Below are 23,196 nucleotides of genomic sequence, written 5' to 3'. Positions count from 1 at the left end.
GTGTGTGTGTATTTCAGCAGTAATATATTAAATATTTGATATTTTGTTGCCTTAGAATTTAGTATTTTTTTCAAACAAAGGTAACACAAAATCAAAGAAAACATTGATCCATTTCAAGGGAAAGCACCACTTACTAGCTGTAGAGAGCACCAATGGCTTGATAAAATAAGCTATAACTTCAAACACAGTAGCTCACATATTGTGCTATAATATACTGTGGGAAGGTTTCTTAGCCAGGAGAAACTATAGATGACTGTTATGGGCCAAGAAATATCATTTGATAGGTCTTGTGTAGCAACCATTATGGAAGTCTTTGAAAACTAAAAGTAATCTCACAGATTTTAGTGGAAAATGAATCAGTTTGCATGCTATAGAAAATTAATGTTTCTAAAATAAATCTTGTTTTAGCCAACAAATATTTGGCTCCAACCAGAAGGCAATCAGGGAATGTTCTCTATGCCATTAGTGAAGCAGAGCATATGTTTCTGCTTTATTGGTTGCTGACATTAAGCACACTGATTTACTGGTTTGAAACTGATAGTTGGGCCGCTAGGATTCATTTAATTTGTATTAAGAATTAACTTTAAATGTTCTGATTTAAACTTAGCAGTTTTAAATTTTAGAAAGTTTTGTAATTTTTGCTTTTTTATTACAGAGAGAGTGAGGAATATTCTCATTGCAGGATATTTCTTTTATGAAGTCAGGCAATCTCCTGTGCTCTGAGCCATGGAAAAGACCAGAGTTGTGGCTGTTGTTTTGCAGGACTGTTGTTTTTGTTAGTGGGCAAGAAAAGGGAAAGAAAAATGAGAGTCTGCTGAGCCCCTGTGCTTGTAGGCACTCTGAAAGCAGAACCATGTTCATTTTGAAGTGAGTAGCCACCTGGAGCTTGGTGAGCCCTGCAGACTTTGCTGCTGATTATTGTATAGTTACCTGCACTTACTGAGGACAGGATTCATGGGCCCAAGAGATCCCTGCATGACTGGGGCTCCTAATCTATGGAGTGACTCCTGACACTTCTGACAACTCCTTATTAGCTTTTGGTGTGTCCCAGGCTTCCAAGATAGGAGGTACAGCATAGGTTTTGTGAGTTGTGGTAGAAGGAGCCACAATAGGGCTGTCAGAGGTACGGTGAGAAAGGGTTATGGTCTCCAGTAGAAGCAGCTGACTCCCCCCAGGGAGGCTGTGAATTCTCAAAACATATTTGCAGCTGGTGACTCCTGTATTGCTTTGTCTGAGAGGTATTATATAACATCCCTTTTCCTGTTGGGAGTGATATTCAGCTCAGAGTTGTGTAGTTGTGTACACTCTGACCATACTTTTCAGCGGCCCAATGATCAGTTGTGGCTACTGACTTTGGATGCCCAGCTTGTAACACAGTGGGGCTGATTTTTGAGGTATGCTCAGCACTGAAAACTTCAGCCTCCAAAACTACTGGGCCCACCAGCTTTGAAAATGAGATGCAATTTGATTCAAGCGCTGTTCCCAAAACTGCTGTCCATTTTTAAATGCTGCAATTGTGCACATATCTGTTTCTAGCTGTAAGCCCACAGATGTATAAATAAGTTACATAAGCATTCAATGTACATAAAATACTGAGGTTCTGCATATTCCAATTCATCTGGGCAGTAAAACCCAGCTGTCATTAAACATTATTTTTCCATTTTTCAAATGACAGTTATGAAAGAGCAGACTAGTCATTCTTCCAAAGACCCAGACCTTGGTTATTGAGATGCTCAGAAGCATTTGTTGATTTTGCTGTGCCTCTATAATGCCAACCTGAAGGTGCTATTGATAAAGCCTTCTGAAAAACCTTCCCTTTTAACAGGAATCAAATTCGCTTTATTAGCATGAAAAAAGAGAAATATGTATCATTTGAATTGGATCACAGCTTCTCCAATTCTTGCTAAATGTTTCTAGAATTGCAGTGGGTCAATAAACTCTTCCTTTTTTTTCCTGGTTTTTGGAGGTACTTACCTTGTCTATTAACAGCTAACCTGATAAATAATATATATATATATATATATATTTCAGTGAAAATTACACTTTTTTCTGTCTATATTTATGCCAGCAGAACCTTTTTCCCCTTTTAGTTGTTTTGTCTTTAATCTAAATTAAGAATGGAATGGTTGAGGACTCTTTTACTATTTTTTCTTAGAGATAATGCTGGGACTTTCATTAACAGAAAAGCTTACATCTCAGTGGAATACATACACCCAAACTATTGTTTAGCTATCCAACTCCCAATTACACAAATGGCAATTAGGCACTTAAATCACATTTAGATATCTGAATAACTTCAGGGATTTGAGCTAATAGGTCTTTCTGTATGACATATTTCTTATGTGGAAAGGAGGATGAGGGAGGCAAAAGTACAATATCTGATGAAGTGATTCCTAGGTGACTTGCCTGGCTGACTATTCACAGCATTTATAAGTACCTCACTGAAATATTTAGGAAATTAACCTCTGTCCTGCTTATCAAATTTTGGTATTTCAGAGATCCACTTGACTATTTTGATTTCTCAAAAAAATAAGTTAAAAAGAGAGCAAGCTCTTTTGTGCCCTCAGGTTTTTACTTGGTTTCTAAATGTAATTTTTTTCCATCTTTTTCACTGTCAGGCTTAAAAGAATGCAATTTTTTTTTATGACATGTGGGCAAATTTAACTTCTGATGAGTAAACCCCATCAAAGTTTGTTTGAATAACTGTTTGAAGAAATTTTGAGATCCAGATTTTAGTCTGTTTTTTTTTTTTAATCTGCAGATTGCACAAAAGCTAGGAAGTGACTTGGTGAGCAAGTCCTTTTTGCTACTTTTGGATGATAATAATAACTGAAAGGAAATTCTGAGCCCCAGTTGGAATAATTAATTATAACATTTTTCATGAGTATTTGGGGTATCTCTTTTCTGTCACATGTAATCATTTAATACTCATTATGAAATTATGGTTAGAATGAGCTTAACAACTTTGCATTGTAGTGTTTTCAGTTCAGTTATCTCTATTACGCAATGTTATTTTTCAAGTAAAATTTTTTAAAATTGTGCTTTGCCAAATTTTCCTGTTTATGAACTATTCAAAGATAATTGAAATTGCCTGTTTCTCACATGTATCCTATTCATGCCATCTGCTACCTGAAATTTAGTTTGGATACTTGCCACGTCGTTGTAAAGTGTTTTCAGTTTTATTTATTTCTAGTTGACCATATGTTGTACTTATATTTGTGTGTGTTTATATCACATATATATTTATAACGTGAAAGCATTCATTTATCTTGACTTAATCTGTTTACAGCAGATATTACCTCATGATGCCTCAAGTCCAAAATTAATTTCTTCCAGAGTTAGTGAAATTTGGTCTTCATTCGGGACAAAAAATAAGAATTACTGAATATGCCATAATTCTGATAAAATGTCAAGGAAACTTTGAAAATATGTAAAAGATATGGTAGTGCAATTGAAAAAGATATTATTGCGCTAAAACTGCTTGTATTACCATTTTGCAAGAGAATGAAATTCTTCAGTATTTTTATGAGATAAAAAGATCATCTTTCTATCTGAGAAACTGAGTCATGAAAGAATTGAAGGGTTCATTTTTATTCCCCCACCAGTGTTATTGAAAACAGCATGTTTTGCACTAGTAGGGTCATCAGCTCCTTTATTCCTGTATTACAACTTCAGTCTGTTGGGGTTAACCAGCTAAACCAGTCTGTGTGACCATCCAGCAGAGCAGATACTGTGTGGCAGTCCTACAGTACAGAGGGATTTTTTGGAGATAGTTGGAGAATTGCTGTATTTTCCTTAACACTGGCTTGAACAACAATGCTGTGTGAATAGGTGTGCAGCACAGCTGAGAGCTCATTTGTTACAATATTTATCCCCGTTTGTGCACTGAGATGGTAGCATTTACTCCTGGCCGTATCACTCAGGAATAATTTTTTCTTTTGGAAATAAATTTTGTAGCAGGTCAGCCATCATAAATCTTTTGAATAGTTTCAGGAATGCATGTTTATATATATATATGTATGTATGTATGTATATCTAGTATGCATTCTGCCTGTGTCAAGGGCTGATAAAAATGCCGAATTACAGCGCACTGGCTTTCACTAGCCCCATCACTGTGGCTGATGATGCACGTTGCCTCTCTGCTCCTTTAATGTTCCTTGGGTAAAGGATTGGAAGTAGGCTCAGAGAAGTCTTGTAGCTTCAGTTCTGCATCTGAGCATGTACAAAGATCTGGCTGGTTCGAGGGAAGTGTTAGACTCTGTCTGCAGCCTCACTGGCTGAGGCAAAGCTACTCTGAAGGTCTTGCTGGGCTGATGTGTCTGTACTGTTGTCTCAGAGGGAATGGCATGTGTTTCATTCTGTGCTGGTGAGCACTTCTGTCAGACTTCTCCAGAGAGAGAATGCAAAAGAGTTAGTGAAGGTATCGAGGTAAAACTTACTACTCCATTCTCCAAAGTATTTGTGGCTCTCATATGCATTTACTCTGCAAATAAGCTTTTGAAGCCCTATGTAAAACAGTATTTAATTCACTGAAAGCTGTTTAATTCTCCATGAAAGTCTTTAACATCATTTCTGAGAAGAGAATCTTGCCTGCTTTGTACTCACTGGCCCAAGTCCTTACATTCACCAAATCCAGACTCTCCCTGAGGTTTTACCTGTGGAGCCTGTCTGAGTAGAAAGCATCTTTCAAGAGGTACAGGAGAAAAGAGTATGTGTTAGCATAAAGATTAGATGATCCTAGGCAAAGGAGAAAGAAAACAGAGGAGACCAAAAAAGAGAATGGAGACAGTAAAGAAGGAGGTTAGAGTTCTCCTAATAAAGTCCAGAGTGCAATAAGTGAATGTTTGCAGATTGGGTACAATGATTTAACCCCACAGCCCATTTCACTATTAGAGACCATTTTGTTGTATGCACAGAGTGCAGCTTTCCTCTTTCATGAAGAACCCAGTTTCCTACAACTTTTGTCTTAGATGTGGAGATTAGAATTATTTTAAATTTGCTCCCTGGTATTCAACTTGCGGTCACCTGCCAAGTGTGGCATTTTTAGGGTAAGTGCTATTATTTTTCCAGGCTCAGGGTTTACAGTTGTCATCTGATTTGGAAAATGTGGACAGGATGAATGGGTTTGTTCCTTTTGTAGGGGATTACAATAATACACGGAAGCTTGTGAGTGCTTCTGACAGATGTGCTGGCGGCCTGCCACTGCGTGAAGGGTGCGGCTCTGACTGACAACTTGCAATTATGTGATGATGAATGGTTCTGATGTGTGTTCAAGAGAAAACCACTTTCTAGAAAGTGAAAGTTGTGCATACGGTTCCTATAAAGTGAGTCTTAAGAAAGACCCTAACTTCTATTTTTTCTTTTTGTTGGGATAACCAACTTGGATCCCCTTTTCTGTCAAACTTTTTCTGGTTTTGATAAATAAGGGCCAACCCAAAGTTTATGTGAGGAAAATTAGCTTTGGCCCATTTTGGCTGGAGAAATGCTTTATCTGCGTTTTTAGTCAAACTGACATCATCACTGCAGAGATGTACAAATGCACACACACAGAGAAATACTTAAATATATACACATGACTGTGCAGTAGCCAACAAGTTCATCAAAGCAAATCCATCGAGCAAAAAACCACTTTTCTGTTAGGGGTATAATTCACCCATCAGTAGGACTGTGTAGCTCATGTTAGTGTCAATGGGAGTTTCAGCCACACACCAAAGACAGAATGTACCCACAGAGGACTTATAAATGATCCCTTTCTTTGCCAGATTTGATCCAGATTTTTGCAATATGGTGCTTTCGAAGTCACAGCCTCTGAGCAACAAGACATAGAGGAGGTCAAATGTAGGACATTGCACTTGGCTCCTTGGCCCTGGAAAATTGTTACAGAATCTAATTGGTGTTGGTTTTCTCAGTGTAGTTTTCTGATATATGTGCTACATCTAGTAGCTGATATGAATTGCCCAGTTTGGGCAGATCTTATGGGTGACTTTGCTGGTGATACTGTGAATTGAAACCAGAAGACCAGCAAAACAAGAGGAATTGGGCTTTAAGACTAGGATGACCCCCGCCTGGAATACTGCATAGTGCTCTGGCGTCCACAAGATAAGGAGGCATGGAGCTGTTGGACCAAATCCAGAGGAGAGTCATGAAGTTGGTAAGAGAACTGGAGCACCTCTCCTGTGGAGTCAGGCTGAGAAAATTGTGACTGTTCAGCCTCTAGAAGAGAAGGTTTGGTGGAGGCCTCATGACAACCTTCCAGTCTGAAGGAGTTACAGGGAAGAGGGATACTTTTTCAGGAACAGTAGTGATAGGACAATGGGAATGGGTACAAACTGAAAGAAAGGAGTTTAGGTTAGATATTAGGAAAATATTTTTTACTGTTAGGGTGGTTAATCACTGGAACAGGCTGCCCAGGGTAGTTGAGGATGCTCCAGTCCTGGCAGTGTTCAAAGCCAGGTTAGATAAGGCTTTGAGTAGCCTAATCCAGTGTGAGATGTCCCTGCCTGTGGCAGGGGCGTTGGAACTAGATGATCTGTAAGGGTCATTCCAATTCCTTAAAATTCTGTGATTCTGTGACTCCATGTGCTAAGCAAGGAACAGGAGGCTGTAAAAGCAGTGGTTGAAAAATGAAGAATTGAGGAAAGAAAAGAACGTGTGTATCTGTTCAGGTAGAAAATGTATCTTTTTGGGTGCAAAAGTAGTGGTTTCGAAGTATTTTTTGTGGTTTTCTCTTTGGTCAAACTTTACTGACCCTTTTGCTTTACTACTGGTCCTTCTAGTTTCTGGTAGAAAGTTGTGGAAGCTTTTTCAAAGGAAAAAGGGCAGTTTTGAGTACAGGTGAAACATGCTGATGGTATTAAAATTTTTAATCTAGACTTTGCAAAAGCTGCCATTGCTATAGAGGAGTTGTTGAGCAGCTTGATCCAACATGGGGATTCCTACATGCCATTACAGCAAACAATTATCCTGGTTTCCCAATACTTTTGTTGGAAATATTTGTTCTTATTCTTTGATCAGCTCCTTAATAAAACATAAGGTTCCACTATTAGGGCCTGCATCTCTGTCAGTATCCATATTTTGAAATTATTTCACTAGTGTAAAAAGAGGGAAAAAAAAGTAATGAAAACAAATGAGCAAATTTAATACTAATTTTGTAAATAACTGGACAAAAGTAACAGAATGTGGCAATTTAAATTCTTTAACATATGTTCTAGGGCTAATTTCCAGTAGTGTTAGATACTGAGGAGGTCCAGTTAAGAGTTTACAGTGGAAAGGAGATGTTATTGTCTTTGTATCAAAGTTCACATTTACACCATGGTTTATAGGCTAATAAACTCATTAGGGAGTTACATTTTGCTGAAGAAGGAAACTGTTTACTTCCTGTCAGCTAAAAGGCTGAGAATATCTGGATGTGGGATATTTCACAGAAAGGAATTGCTGTTCCTAAATACAAGATTTTGGCATATACCTAGAATTGAAGAATTTTTGAGTTTCTCAAGAAGCTTGAGCAATATGATAATAGAATAAAAAAAAAAATCTATGTGACTTTCAGAGTTCATGGACTGTGCCAGCAGCTCTGGGACCAAAGTATCCACTTTGCCTTGGGAAAAGCTATCACTGTGCATAAATCCCCTATGTCTTTGTGCAGGCCAAGGTTTGGTGTTCATCGACCTCTGGCTTAGGCTGAGCAGATCCCTTAGATAGTAAGTTATATAACATATATAGCTCTGAAAGGAAAAAAGAACAAAAAAGCCTGAGTTTTTCTCATGCAGCTTAGGGCATTGAGCTCTGAAGAGTCCCCGAGTTTACTGGAAAAAATTGTTTCATTATAATTTTTTTCCAGGGGCTTCTCTGAGGAAATACATTAGCAGTAGTAAAACCAAACAACAGTCCTTGCCACAGAGAGCTCTCAGTCAAATCTTATAATAAGAGAGAACAGGTGAAAATCTAATTGGTGTGGAAAAGTGGGCACTGCTGACATTGACGTTAGATATTGATATAAGGAGCAGCAGTCACTGTGCGCCACCTGCCCAGCCATACATAAGGTGGTGTAAATTATACCTTGCCCATAAATAAGTGTTTAAAAAAAGCTTAAGGAACTAGAGACGTGTAACTTGCAATGTTTGAGATTCTGCCTTCCTAGTGCTCATGATTATATTAATAGTGTGAGGGCAAATGCAGGAGGAGAGTTCAGGCAGGTTGGCAGCCTGGAGATTAGAGAAGTGTTTAGTTGACAAAAAAGACTGTACAGTTCTCTAAATGCAGTACGTTTTGTGAGTAACATCAAGATAAAAACCACAGTGAGATAATTTTCATGTGGAGTAAAGACAGTGAAAATGGAACCAGGGAGTAAGAGATTGAGCTGGATTTAATGCCTGTAAACAGCAATTAGGTGGACCAAACTTTTACCACGTGGAGAACCTGGCAGCAAACTTCTGCCTTTGGCTTGATAGTAACAGGCCCTGGCATTGCACATTCAAACAGTTGTGACCACATGACTTCTTTTTTCTGAAGTCCATCCATCCATTCATCCAGGTACATAAAAAACTTGGGAATCATGCAGTGCCCTTGCTGAAGATGCTTTATATTATAAGTATAGTATATGGATTATTATTACAATTAAGAAATACATGGTTGCTGTCGTGAATTTTGTTATTCCTAGAGCACAAGTGCATGAAGTGCATTAGATTATTGAATGCAAAAGGAATCAAATCTTTGCCTGTTATTCATGCACTGAATTTGGTAACACATTTAAATGAGTAAGGCAATATTAGACCTCATCACAGTCTGCAGCTTCCTCATGAGGGGAAGCAGAGGGGCAGACGCTGATCTCTTCTCTCTGGTGACCAGTGACAGGACCTGAGAAATGGCCTGAAGTTGTGTGGGAGGTTCAGGTTGGGTATCAGGAAAGGGTTTTTCACCCAGAGGGTGGCTGGGCACTGGAACAGCTCCCCAGGGCAGTGCTCACAGCACCAAGACTGGCAGAGTTCAAGAAGCATTCAGACAATGCTCTCAGGCACACGGGGTGACTCCTGGGGGGTCCTGTTCAGGGCCAGGAGCTGGACTCCATGATCTGAGTCCCTTCCTGCTCTGAAGATTCTGTGAATATAATGATTTTTCAATATACTATGTCATTTAGCATTCAAAGAAGGATATTTCCTGCCTGTCCTGTTTTTTCGAATAAATACATCTAAGATCATGTACTTAGAGCTTAGTACTAAGAACCAGAACTTGTAGCTGAATAATCTTTTGTTCTGATAACATGGAATTTTCTGCTGGTCCTAAATATGATGAGAACCCAACAAAATATCTAAACAACTAAGTCTGTGTTAGATTGTTTTGCATTTGGGTAAAGAGTATATAATAAACCAACATTAATCTACAAGTTCAAAATAGCTGTGCAGAATTTCATGCATGCTTAAATTTTCTGGGGATTTCTGCAGCTAAAATTCACCTCATAAATTTAAACTCCTTGTAACTCTAGAGTCTGGATTAAATCAACAAAAGCAAGAAGACTAAATGTTTAATACAGAAATAGTGTAAATTATCTTTTTTACCTCCAATATAACTTTTAGTGAAGGTTGTGGTGCAACTGAGCTCCATGGACTGGTTCTTATTTTTAGTGAGGCAGATTCTAGAAAAGAAAGAATGTTATGCAACACAACAGTAATCAAAAATAGCTTGATATAGGTAGTGTGAACTTGACTGTAGTTTCCCTTCTATGTAGCTGTGAGAATTTAATTGCACTGAATAAGTTTTTGCCTTTTGTGTAGCAGATTATTAAGTATTAAATCTCTCGGATGTTTACAAATGACCCCAATTTTCTCCACTCTGATATGTATTGTATTACCATGTTATATATTTTGTGAAAATGTTTATGGTGTTTAAGTTTTTTGCTTCTATGGGGACAAAAATTATTTTCTGCTGTGGAACTGTGTCAAGTAGTGCAGAGAAGTGTGACAATACTTGCTCTAAGCAAAGAGGGGACCTTGTAGAAATCTGTCAGGGAATATTTATACTTGGGGGTGTCAAGATTTGCTCTGTTGGGAGAGCAAAAGGGGGTTATTCTGTGTTGCTGCACCAGGACAGGGTGCAACATGCACTGCTTTATTATCATTAGTGCTTTTATTTGCTGAAGTCCAGTGTGCTGGAACTATTTCATGTTCACTCTGTCTTTAATTTGGAGTGATCAGTAAACCCTTCAAATTGGTGTTGTTTCCAAATCTGGCTACTAAATCTAATTTATAAAAGTCTGTGTATATAACCACAAGTTTAAACAGGTTTCAAATCTTTAATTTTGCACTATGTCTGCATAATTGGTGAAAGCATTCTTCAGCTGCCCACCAAAACTTAAAACATATTAAATTGAAACCAATTTTTGTTTCCATGAAGATAGGTATAATTTTCTTATATGAATAAGCAGTTTTTTCCTGAAGAAGAATTCTAATTCATCTAGTTCACTAACAGGGTGATCCTCCATGAATGTGAAACTATCCAATAACTTTTTATGTTCTTACTGGTCAACCTGAGGTTTTGGTGTCTATTAATTGCTTATTATTCCAGCTGTGCTCAGAAGACATGGGTATTACACAAGTGACTAGGGTGTTGGTTTTTTTTTTTATCCGCAGAATACTCAGTAAATGTGCTACAAACAAATTATCTTTTCAAAATCTTTGTTAACAGGAAGAAAATGTAGTCAGGATGCCAACTTCACAGGTGTGAGACCAAGAATACAACTTTAAAATGTCATTGATTTCTTGGTTGTTCAGCTTGAGGTGCTTAGGCCCTGATTCTTTTCCAGGGGACCTAACTTTGTGCAGCAGTTTATATATAGTTATATACATTATAGCCTCAATCTTTACATTTACTTTACATTGACACAGCTGCAGCTGTGAATGTTCAGCAGTTCCTCAAATAAAGCCCCAAGTTTTTTTAAATTGAGCTCCCAGAAAATGCAACTGCGACCCATCATTTCTCCTTTTGCAGTTCTCTCCCTCATTCATTTGGTCTCTTTGAACTTTTGCAATGACACGTAGCCAATGACTGCATGGGCAGCAGCCTCATTTGCTCTGCAGTTCTGCTTTCTGCTTTCATCTGGGATTATCCCATATGCTGAATATAGCAAGAATAGCATACAAAAATTGTGTACATTTAAAAAGTATTTAAAGAATACATCATAATGTACACAGGGGCTGAATTAGGATTTCCTGGGGAACGTTAATTCTAAGATTTCCATATCTTTCCATTACTTGACTTTAAAAAATTAATAATGTTCTTTTATAGGAATAAAAATTATGGTTAATTTTCTCCTCTATGTATATAGGGAAATGAAAATGCGAGAATAATATTCTTGAAGATATTAGTGCCTTCTTTTCTAAAATCTTTTCACAGCTATTATTCTATAAATATATATCCATGGCAGTACTAGGTTAATGCTTGAACTCCATGATCTTAGTGGTCTTTTCCAGCTAAATGGTTCTTTATGGCAAGAACTGGTGCTTGTGAGATTTGTAAACCTTTTAAAGCTCTGTTTGTTGGAATTAGCTCAGGAAGTTCTTGCTTGATCTGTATTTATGCTTATATAGGATATGATAATTTGTTTAAGTCAAAATTTTAGTAGTAAAAAAGGGACTACAGAACTGATTTTGTCAATATATTTTAGCATCCTGGAAAAGATTGCATCATGTTGCATAGAGACCTTCAGAAATGGCAAATAGAGAGGAGATTCTAGCTATTGTTTTCATTCCTTTGCATCCCTGCTTGAAGTAATTTCAAATCAAGAGCATATTATTTTGCTTGCTTTGTATTATACTTTTGCATACAAAAACGCTTAAGGATTTCTCATGAAAAATTCTTTTTGTTATGCAATTGTTTTAATTTCAGAATATTTTATGTACGAGCTGAGTTAAGATTTTTATGCACAATATTAAGAAGCCTTCAAATAATTAAACAGATGTTTATTACTGCATTATTAGGGTAATGAGTAGAACATGATTTGGGGGAACAAAATAGAGGTCTTTTGAATCATTCAGGTTTTGTTCATAAGTCATCTGGTGTCACAAATTTTGCAAGGAACATTAATCAGTTTAATAGAAACTGATTTGCCTTGCTTTTCAGGAAGTCCCCTCACTCCCATTCCCTCAATACTCTGAGTAATACACACCAAACTAACCTGGTGTGAAGGAGCCTCCACACTTTTGCTTTTTTGTACTACCTTTTGTTTAGGATGTTTTTAGTCCTCAAAACTTTGTCAACTATTTTCATATTAATTTTATAGAACTTCTACCCTGTTAAAAGATACAATACTTAGTTGGCGGTGCACTTGATAGGAGAAAGAACAATAACATAAATGTATATTTGTACTACCAGAAAATTTCTTGAGTTGAGATTGAATCCTCTGCTTGCTTCAGCTTGGTGCAGGAAGAGTTGTGCAATGTTAAGAGATAAGAAAATCTGTCCCCCTATCCTTAGTAAAGTGTCTGAGTTTAGTACGTAGCTGGACACAGGCTGGCATTCCATCTGCAACTTCTCGAGCTGCTAGGGAAATTAATTTTTAAAAGAGAGATGCCCCATGTCCAAAAAGCATCTGGTACATTATTTTTTCCAGAGCAGTTTAACAAAGAAACATTTAGATATTGCACTCTTAATATTTATTTGAGTAATAATAAGAAGAATGTCACTTCAATTCAGAAGTGTTTGAGAAGAGTGGATGCCAAAGATGAGAGTGAATTGTTTAGGGTTATAAAAAGGCTGTAACAAGGTACAGAGGTATGAGATTATGAGAAAGAATAATTAGACTAAATATTGGGAGAAATTTCAATTTCATTGAAGACTAAGTAGGCTGTGATGGAGCTATGCTGATGAGTTCTAGCTAAGATATTGGCTCAGTCTGTTCTTTTCCACTGGGGGGGGGAGGGGGGGAAGAGAGAAAAATCTAGTTATTCAAAAAAGAAAGATGTGAGGATGTGGAGGCAAAGAAAATAATGAAAATTGAGATATGCTTCCATTAGCATGACTTTCTCCTTTCACAAAATAACAAATATTGCAAATTCTATCAATTTCATTACTTTGCTATGATGCACATAGCAAGAGACAGGGAAATAAGAGTATCATTCTCCTTTTTCCTATCAGTTTATATAGTCTTTTTACCAGAGATTGCAAACACATTGTGCTCCCCTTTTCCTCTTTATCCCTGATTGCTGTTGTTTAAAGCCTAAAATGATTTTCTCTTGCCCATATTATATGTTCACTTGGAAAGTAAATAGAGGTGCAGATACTTAGAGAATAGGTGAGTACATGTAATATACTGTATGCTATCATTGTGATGCAAATAAGGGAATAACTTCAGTGAATACAGCCAATCTAACAGTAAAATATAGCTTATCATGGACTGGAGATTTTAAGTGGAGGAATGAAATGTACATATAATTTTAATAGACTTAAAAGATATTTCTCTTGTACTAATATGCCAAAACATTGCATCCAAGCTATTACACTGACACTTGAGAAAGCTTCTTTTGACATACGGAGTGTATTGTCTAGTGCAGTGTTCATGAAATTAACATTTTCCTGAAGTAATCATATACAATTAAGTGACCAAATAGTTCTGAGGCAATACAACTGTATTCCACAGGAACTAAATATATTTCTTCACACTGATCCTGCATGTTTTAGTTGAGCAGTCATTAGCATGTTTATAATGGTTCTAATTTAGCACAACATTTTCTGAATTTCATCCTTGAGTCATTTACAAATTGTTCATATTGAGTAAACAAAGGAAACAGATTGCATTTTATACTTAGTAATTTATCTGAAAGAAGAGGGGAGGGTTAATTGTCTGAAAGTTTTGCTCTGTTTGGGGAAGTGATTCTAGTCTTGCCTTGCTTGGCACACAATGCCTTTTTCCCTCTGTTCTAGGGTGGAAAGAAAAAAAAAGAATGGAGGAGTGAGTAAAATGAAAAATTAGGAGCAGGACAAGATTTGCCACTCCCAAAGGGGAGTGTGGAGCAGAACTGGAGCTGGCACGAGATTATCTAAAACAGTTGGTGCATTCCTTAATGATCAAGTGCTTGAGAAGTCCAGCTCTCTCTCACAGAGCATCTGTGTTGATGTTTATATCAGTGCCCTGCTGTATGGGAAAAGCATGCTTTCTCTTGTTGCTTTTCTAAAAATAGTATGGCATATAGCATTGTATGAGTTATTTTAAGAGAACAAAAACATTTGCAAGGCTAAAGGTCCTGCTTTTTAATAAATAAATAAAAATAAAGGTCAGGACTGTATCTCGGGCTGTTCTTTCCATGAAATTCAAACTTCTTTTTTGTCTGGAGTTTTGCACTGAGCAGAATTCTTTGCACTAGAGAATTCCTGATGAAGCAAACCATTTTAGGCAGAATTGGGAGAAATTCAGACTCTACAGTTTTTCCCACTAGCTGCATCATAAAAAGCAGGTCTGGAAATCACCCCCAGATAAATTCCAGTGTTTCTGTTTAGAATGTCTGTTGTTTCATGCAAGATCTAGACCATTCAAGTAGTGCAAATGAATTCAGAGGAAAACCAGAACATTTTAATGCCTAATTATTTTTAGTGATCTTGGAGAGTTTTAATTAAAAGTTAAGAGACCTCTCCAAGCTCTTACAGTTCTAATTTTATCATATTGTGGAAATCTTGTCACTATGAAAAAATGTGCAGCAATTGGCAGATCTGCCTGGTTCCCTGTCCTAAACAAAATTATGTGTTTGGTAGTCAGATCTCAGTTGCATTTCCATCATTGCTCTTGCAATAAAACATCCACTGTGAGCTGACTGCCTTTTGCATATAATTGTATTTAGGGAGTGTTCTTTGCCTTTTTGTTTTGTTTTTGTTTGGTTCGGTTTTATTTGGTTTGGGTTTTTTTCTTCATTTTTTTCTCCCCCCCTTTTTTTTTTAACTTTTTTCACTTCCTATAAGAAAGAGTCAATATGAGAGGAAGGAGTAAGTGACTGGCCAGGATTGTTTGTTTCCTTAACATCCCAAGCAAGACATAGCATTTAGGAAAGATTTTATTTTATTTGTAGTTTGCAATAAAAAAAGGAAAAGTAATTAGCATATTTTCCTATTCTAAATGTCATGTTGCTCATTTTTGTGATGTGATTGTATTTTTTGCTTTTCAAGAATTTGAATTTGGAAAGCTTATTAAATTGAGAAATTCTTGAGAAGTTGGCCAAAGAGATCACTTCACTGGCTAACAACATGTCAAAATGCCTTATATTTTAATTTTCTGTTAGACCATGGCAATTAATTATGGTACAAGAATGGCACAGAAATTGAGAGGGATGAGATGAGATTCCCCTGACCTGCTGCTCCACTGACAGCAAGATTGAAGCCAAGCTGCTTATGAACAAGAGGCAGTGGCAGTATATTGCAAATATGGATGTTAAGCCTTCAGGCTGATTTTTGATTAGTTTTGTATTGTTGCTGTGTCCTTTTATTTAAAGTTTATTGAGACAGAAAAGGATAATTTGTTGTTTTTGAAAGAAGAAAAAAAGGAACTATGGCAACAAAAAAAATCTATTTTAGTAATGTTACACAAATGTTACATCTTTGGATTAAAACAAAATAGATATACCAACCAGCAGTTAAGTTTCTAATAGTCATGGTTAAACTGCATTTTATTTTTCAAGTAGTGAATGAAAACATGAAGTCTTTAATTTAATTTTGAATTGTTAGAAGATTATAAAATTATGTTCTTTCAAAGTGAATTAAATTAACCTTTTGCTTTTCTCTTTGATACTGGAATGTTAGAGTTTGCACATAATTTTAAAATACATAACATGAAGCATGAAAATTAGGAAATATTTTTATGATTTCATTCTATACTAGGTGGTTCTTTACCTCAAGGAAGTCTGATTGGCAGTGAACTCAGAAAAGACACATAAGCAAGCTGTTGCCATGTACTCAGAGAGGGATCTGTTAACTAAAGATCCCAACACAGGTATATTAAAGCTCATCACAGATTTTTAAAAAACATACTCAGTTTTCTGAATATTTCACCATTTTAATGAGTGGATCTAATAATAGCAACAAAAAACCTGCTGTTTTATTTTAATTGTAAGTAACAAAGATTGACTAGAGTAAATCTAAATTCTGCTTGACTATTATTCAGAAATATTTTATTTAGATATTTCAACTCAGAAGAGGATTTAGTATTCTGTGAAGAATATTGAAACAAGTCTTCCTCTTTTAGATCTGTGATGGATTGTGTTGTTATTATTTTAGATGTCATGTCCTTAGTTTCACCCACTTGAAAAAAACCACATTTGCACTTGAAGCATGGGCTGAGATGTGCAAAGGTACAAGAAAAAGCAGGCCAAAAATGGCAGTCGCTGTAATGTTAATTTGCAGCTTAGTTGGTTTTTGGGGAAAAAGCAGCTCTTCTGTAGAAGGAATCAAGTGCAATAGGCCTAGTAAGCACACAAGTGTCTGTCACAAGGAGTTCATAATCTTATTTAACATTCTTTCAAAGGAAAAAGCCCACACAATACTTATTCTGAAACAAATATTTCATAGATGCTGACAGGCTAATTCCACTTGCGCTGTTTTTCTTATACAGACTTGAATGAGGCATGTGAACTCATTTGACAAAGGCTGGTCCAAAGGACACCTTTTCTCCCATGGAGCTGAAGGCAAATAAAATGTAATGAAAGTAGCTTGGGGAATATAGAACACTAGAGATGAAGGAACTGGCAAATTGATATTTAGTCCCAAACTCTGCTCAAATGTAATATTTTTGTGTTTAACAATATCTACCAAATTATAATAGGATATAACTATAGACTTAGTCCTGAAATAGAGACAAAGATGCCTTTAGTCCCGTAGCATCATTCTTCTAAAATGCAGAAAATGACTTTATCCTCCTCCTCCTACTGTGGATCTGATCATGTTTTAGAGCAATTTCTCTTGCAGCATGCCTGATTTCTCTGCTAAATCCTCTCCCTTGTCTTTCCCAGTGCCTCTTTGCTTGAGATGTAACAATTCAGATGCACGTAGAAATATGTCACCTATACCTCTATACCTTTGATTGAATTATATTTCCGTATTGTTTATGAACTTGCTGTGCATTTGCAATCATTATTAATAAATCAATGTGCTTTTGTCTTCTGTCACAAAGTAATGTGTGGATTCAAAAAGAATTGTATGCAAAGCAAGTCATGTTTTAGAACTCATATCATTAATAATTATCTGTTTGCAGTATTGTTACAACATGTTTTGAGGGAAGCTTATTATAAAAGAAATAACAAGGCACTGCACAGTAGAAAGAATAAGACAGTTCAGTTGATCACTGGTATAGGTGTTATAAATATGCCAGTCTGTACTATAGTGTTTTATTAAGTCTCAAAAAGTCAAAGCTGATTTGAAATAATAATGTCTGACAGTCAGGGCTTTGAAGTTTTGCTGCTGCACTCTCACATTTAGGTTTTCTTTTATGTATGACTTTACCATAAAAAAACAAAAACTCACACATGGCATGAATGTCTTTTTTTTTTTTTAATCTGTATTTCAAAGAAAGTAATAGGAGGCTACTTTAGTGAATTAAGAGGGATAAAAAAAAAGGAACAAGCCCCCAAAATCAATGAGGATAGGTACAGGCCACTGCCAGGTCATACAGTATTCATGTAAGCTATGGCTGGGGTGAGGAACTTGTTGAAGAATGTAAAAGTGAAATTAGAAGGGAAAAAAACCCAGAACTGAAAATAGGGGAGAATAAGGATGAGACAAGAGGCAAAAGCTAGCCCTGATTCAAACAAGATGACTTTCATTCAGTCAGAAGAACTTGAGAGCTTGGCTGTGATAGCTAACACGCTGGCTCTTCATCACCGGGGCCGTGCAACAAAGAGCTGGATTCCATCCATTCCATGACTGATTGATTACCCAACGGACAAATGTTAATTCTTTTCATCGATGCTTTGTCATTGTGAAGAGATCCTTTTCATCTAACACCTAGGGTTTTTTTCCCCTCAGTTTTTTTCCCCCCCTGATTATATATATATCTTTTAACATCCTCTTCTCATTCACCTTTGCAAAACTGTCATGTCTAACAAGATTCTCACAGTACTTTAAACTCCTTTAGTTTACAATTAAAATTGCTAACTGAGTATGTAACAAACCGTGATATTAAATAATACTCAAAGATTTAATTTAGTCATCATAATTATACTTAACCTGTTTGCTGTCCTTGAAGGAAATTTTTTCCTAGTTCACAAGGGAAGAATATAAAGGAAGAGAAGCTGTGTGTTTTTAATAGAATCAATTGCTCCAGTGCAACTTCACGAGTTTGATCTTACATGTGCCAGTAGAAAATATGCTACTGTGCAGCATAAGCCTGACTGTGGTTTATAAAGTCAGTGAGAAGAGCTAAAAATGTATAAATGCTAATTTCTTTCATTGCTTCTTTTATAATTGTCTTCAGCAAGAATACCCCTGAATTTTGAAAATGTCGGGATCCACAAGGCTTTGGAATGGTGCTGAAGCAGTGCAGGGAGAGTGATGCAGTGCAGATGTGAATTCGGGCTCCTTCTTTCACTGCTCACTGCTGGATTCCAAGTCGATGTTTTGTTTCTGTAATGAAATCAGAAAATGAATCAATATTGATGGAGACATTTTACTGATGTCAGAAGATATCTCTGTAGATTTTATATGTCTGTAAAAATTACGTTTCAGTACAGAAAGGAAAAAAATCCCTTTCTGATTTGCAAACCTTTTCAAAATGTGTGTTTGTGAACACGGATTACAGAACTTGAAGGGAGTCACGCCTTTCAAGTATAAGCCTTTATATTCAGTTTTGGGTCTAATGTGGAGAACATCCAGAGGGCTTTAACCCCATATCATTATTTTAAACTTGAAAAATTATGCAGAATAAATATGGTAATTGAAAATTTACAGGATTTTCACAGCGCTTCTTTTACAATAGTGTAAAAAATTTTATTAAAAGGCTTATTATGTAATCATTTTTGTAATCCTCTCAATAGCAAAATACAGTAGCTATAAATTATGTGGTCAGATCCAGGACACAGAATTTGAATGAGATAGGGGTGTTAAAAGAACTCTTTCTTAAGGAATTTTTCAGTCATTTGTAGAGAAAAATTCTAACTAGCAATGTGATTATATCAAAAAGGCACACAAATAGACCTGTTTTCCAATCTAGCTCTTTCCTAGTCTGTCTTTAGAAATATATTTTTTGTCCTTACATAATATAAGAACACTACAGATAAGCATGGGTGTTCTTAGGAACAGTGAGAGAAAAAATAAAACAAGTGCTTTTGAGGAAACTGTTTTATAAATTTCAGAAATATTCTAGTTTTTTTTTTTTCCTTTTTCATTGAGATATTTTTTTCTTTGTGTGAATTGAGGAAAACATCTTTGTTAAAGGCACTAGAATATGTAACTTAGAGCAAACATAAAAATAAAATTCTAAAGCTTTTTTTTCAGGGATGAGGGGTCTGAAATTTTGGCAGGGGAGAAACACAGAAACCTCTTTTTAACTAATCATGATATCACAAAAAAGGACAAATTATAATGTTCTATTGATAATTGATGGTTATTTCTTGATTCTCCTATTATCAGGCCAGAACTCATAAAAGTAATAAGTGCCTGTTATTGTTAAAAGTAAATTGTTATTATATAACTAGTATTTTAACACTGCCTATTGCAACTTACAGCTCCTTAATTTTGTCTCTTTCATAGAAAGATATAATTAGTAAATAAATTAGCTTTTCTGCTGAAATATTACTTCAAAAATATTTATGAGCTGTGTTGTCTTTCCATGGAGGCTTGCATGGTGAAAATGTGTTGCAATTAAAACCTGATCTTTGATCTCGTGGTAGTTACAGTTTGGTTTGCTTTCAATCAGTTTTTGTTTTGTTTGGGGTTTTTGTTTGTTTGTTTATGTCAAATGAACTATACTAATGAATTTTTAGGCTGAAATGTCTTGTACCCTAAAATATGATTGGCCATATGACTATTTTCTTCCTTAGACTTCTCCCTAAATCTTTAACTCCTCCTTTTGTGACCTCTTTGAATGTCTCTCCTCCCTCTGAGTATTTTTGGAATCGTCTGAAGAGGAACAAACTGTTACCGGTTGCAATGATATGATCTGTGTTGCCATTCTTAAATCTGGGCAATTTGCTTTTGCTTTCACATGTGTGAGTGCTTCTGCTGGGACTACTGAAATGAGAATTTCAGCTGTGATTTGAGCTTAATCGGCCACTAATTTAGTGGAAGACTGAATTCTGCTTTCTCGTACAACTCACTGTTAATTTGTGACTGGAGTAGAACCAGTACAAAAATAATTAAAATTTGGAATATTATTAGCTACTCAGAAAGCATTGTGCAAATTGGTCTTCTCAAACAAGTGGCTCCTTGCTGTCAGAGTTTCTAGGAAGAGAAGGTGTGTGTCAAGGAGCTCTGTTTCCCAAGGAGCACTGTGCTCAGCACTGCCCAGGGTGATGTGTGGTCTTACACCGAAGACCCTTTGCTAAGATTTGGTTTGGGAACAGAGTTACAAGTAGGTTTTGATGTTTTGCAAATTGGCCCTAAATGTTTCCAAGGAGTTTAGCACAGACATTGTTGGTGAGTCTGCCTGCAGGTGAAAGAAAGCACACAAAGTTTAATAGAGATTTTATTATTACTAACTGGCAAGGAAAAAATAAGTGTTGAGTTGTTTGTGACATTTTCTTGATAATTGTTTAGAAATCTGAATTGTGCTTCTTAAAAGTCATAAAACCCCACATCACGTCAACCACAGAATCATAGAATGGCCTGGGTTGGAAGGGACTTTAAAGATCAATTTATTTCAACCCTCTGCCATGGGCAGGGATACCTTCCACTATCCCAGGCTGTTCAGAGCCCCATCCAACCTGGCCTTGGACACTGCCAGGGGTGGGACATCCACAGCTTCTCTGAACAACCTGTGCCAGTGCCTCACCACCCTCACAGTAAACAATTTTCTCCTAATATCTACTCTAAACCTACTCTCTTTCAGTTTGAAGCCATTTCCCCTTGAGCTGTCACTACATTCTCTTGTAAATAGTCTCTCTCCATCTTTCCTGTAGGCTCCCTCCAGGAGAATTTGCAGTCTTGTAGGCTCCCTTCGTAAGAATTTCTATCTTAAAAATCACCTTTTCCAGGTATCTGCAAGGTTATCTTTAATTTAGACATCAGAGCCAATTAATTTAATTTAGGGACTGAAAAAATCCTTTAGAATTTATTGGCGTCTGTTATGTTCAATATAAAATTTTGTAGTGGGATTAGGGTCTGATCATAGGGAGCTTACTAGGGCCAATCTTTTACTTTCTCCAAAGTGTAATGACTTCAGTGACAGTTTTGCCTCCAGAAGGCCTCCCAGGCTGGGGCAAAGCCTTGAAATGCATTCTGAAGTTGATATGATGAAATCCTATCTTCTAATCATTGCATGTTGTTTATAGCCTACTGAGAAAATTTCTGATACTGTGAACATCGAATATGTAGAGTGCTTTCATGAATTCCATGGAGACATTATATGAATAACTTTTGCATTGACATGGGTATAAAAATGGGTTTCAGATGTCACTGTGTGCCAAATTTCCAAAAAAAGCTACTAAATCTTCATGTATAATTTCGAGTGTACAATCATTCTCAAATGAAAAAGACAGAATTCGTATATACATTGGCAATCTATGCATGTAAATTGGCAGTTAGCATGCATAAATCCTCAACGAAGTTTTTCTTTCAATTAGACCCTTGCTAAATCCATAATAACTCCATTAACCCCAGGGGAATTACTTTGGATTTAAAATGCAGTTAAATAAGAACTCAGTGTGGCTGCAAGTTCTTTTCCTTTCTAAGCTATGGTTTGACTGGTACTGGGAGAACAGTCTTAAAATGAAGGTGGCACCTGTTTTCCTGTAAGAATATGTTTCATAATTCTACTATTTTTTTCTTTTTTTTTTTTAATAGATTCATCCTGTATGGAAAAGCTACTTTCTAAAGACTGGAAGGAGAAGATGGAAAAATTAAACACAAGTGATCTCCTTGGAGAAATTAAAGGTATCTCACTAGATCAAATTTTAAATGTTTGCATATATTTTAAGAAGGGGATTGAGGATTTTTTGAAATTCCAGAAAAAATAATAGAAATAGCTGTCATGACTAGAGGGTGCCATTCTTTCCAGGCAACTCACCCTGGTTTTTAATGTTTATCTTAGAAATGACTGATGAGTGTGCAGAAAAAATGGAATATGTCACAATCAGTTATAGGCAGTATCAGGGATGTTATCACAAAACACCAGGTTAGTTACATTAGTTCTCTGACATCAGCCACATATCTCTGAGCAGAGGAAGAGGAAGAAATGTAGTTACCAGTACTTGGTACTGCTTCTTCCCAGTTGCACAAACTGTGTGTAGAAATAACCTTCAGATTGTAAAGGGTGGTAATTGTGCCATTGCTATTCTAAATCTTTGATTCAAAACAACAACAACAAAAAAAGGGTTTCTATTAATCCCCTTATGCAGAGAAAGGGCAGGTCTGGATACAATTTGGGACTTACTGAAATCAGTGCAAAATTTATTGTATATGTGGGCAGTAATTTTCAGTATTCTCATTATTTCTTGAGCCAGCATCCTAGGAAAAGTGAAATTCTCTTGGCAATTAAGTACTAGGTAGAAAACTTGAAGTGTTTTTCTCCACCCATCAATTCTTCCATGCATTTTCCTAGTGAGAAGAAATTCAGTGTTATTGATTAAGCAACAAATTTAACATGTACTTCTTTTTGTGCTGTGAGAAGGGGTCATATGGCATGTTTGTGGAGTACACAAAATACCTAAGATTTGTTTCTCTTCATTTTTTTTTGTATAATTTTGTTAAACTGCAAGTACAAAGGTGTGGAAACAGAGTCATGTTCATCATATTAATAACTCTTTTCTTTAAAATTCTTTAATGTAAAAATATATATATATTCTATTTGATGAAAATTGATGCTTAGGGATTTAAATTTCCACTGGGGAAATTCAAGATAGTTCAATTTTTTTTTTATTATACAAGTAGATGAAAGATTGGCTCTTTTTAATAAGTAAGTTATAATTGGTTCCTTCAGGACCAAAAATCTGTTGGATTCTCCTGATTTTTCTGGTAGAATTGTGACAATCCATATATGTTAGGCAGGTAAGAAATCCCATAGTAATATCAGTG

General features: G+C 36.2%; 1 protein-coding gene across 8 annotated transcripts in view; it reads left to right on the top strand.

Moving 5' to 3' along the window:
- The window catches only part of SOX6 (SRY-box transcription factor 6), a 368,901-nt gene that overhangs the window by 176,336 nt on the left and 169,369 nt on the right, over window positions 1-23,196 (top strand). For all 8 annotated transcript variants that reach the window (XM_031061343.1, XM_031061342.1, XM_031061337.1 and 5 more), the window contains one exon: window positions 21,967-22,056. In XM_031061343.1, coding sequence (XP_030917203.1) covers window positions 21,967-22,056 — 90 coding nt within the window. The remainder of the gene's footprint in view (window positions 1-21,966; window positions 22,057-23,196) is intronic.

The sequence above is a fragment of the Geospiza fortis genome, unplaced genomic scaffold, assembly GCF_000277835.1.
Source record: "Geospiza fortis unplaced genomic scaffold, GeoFor_1.0 scaffold327, whole genome shotgun sequence".
Lineage (NCBI taxonomy): Eukaryota > Metazoa > Chordata > Aves > Passeriformes > Thraupidae > Geospiza > Geospiza fortis.
Note: the sequence above shows the minus strand (reverse complement) of the source record. Positions and strands in the feature narration are given on the sequence as shown.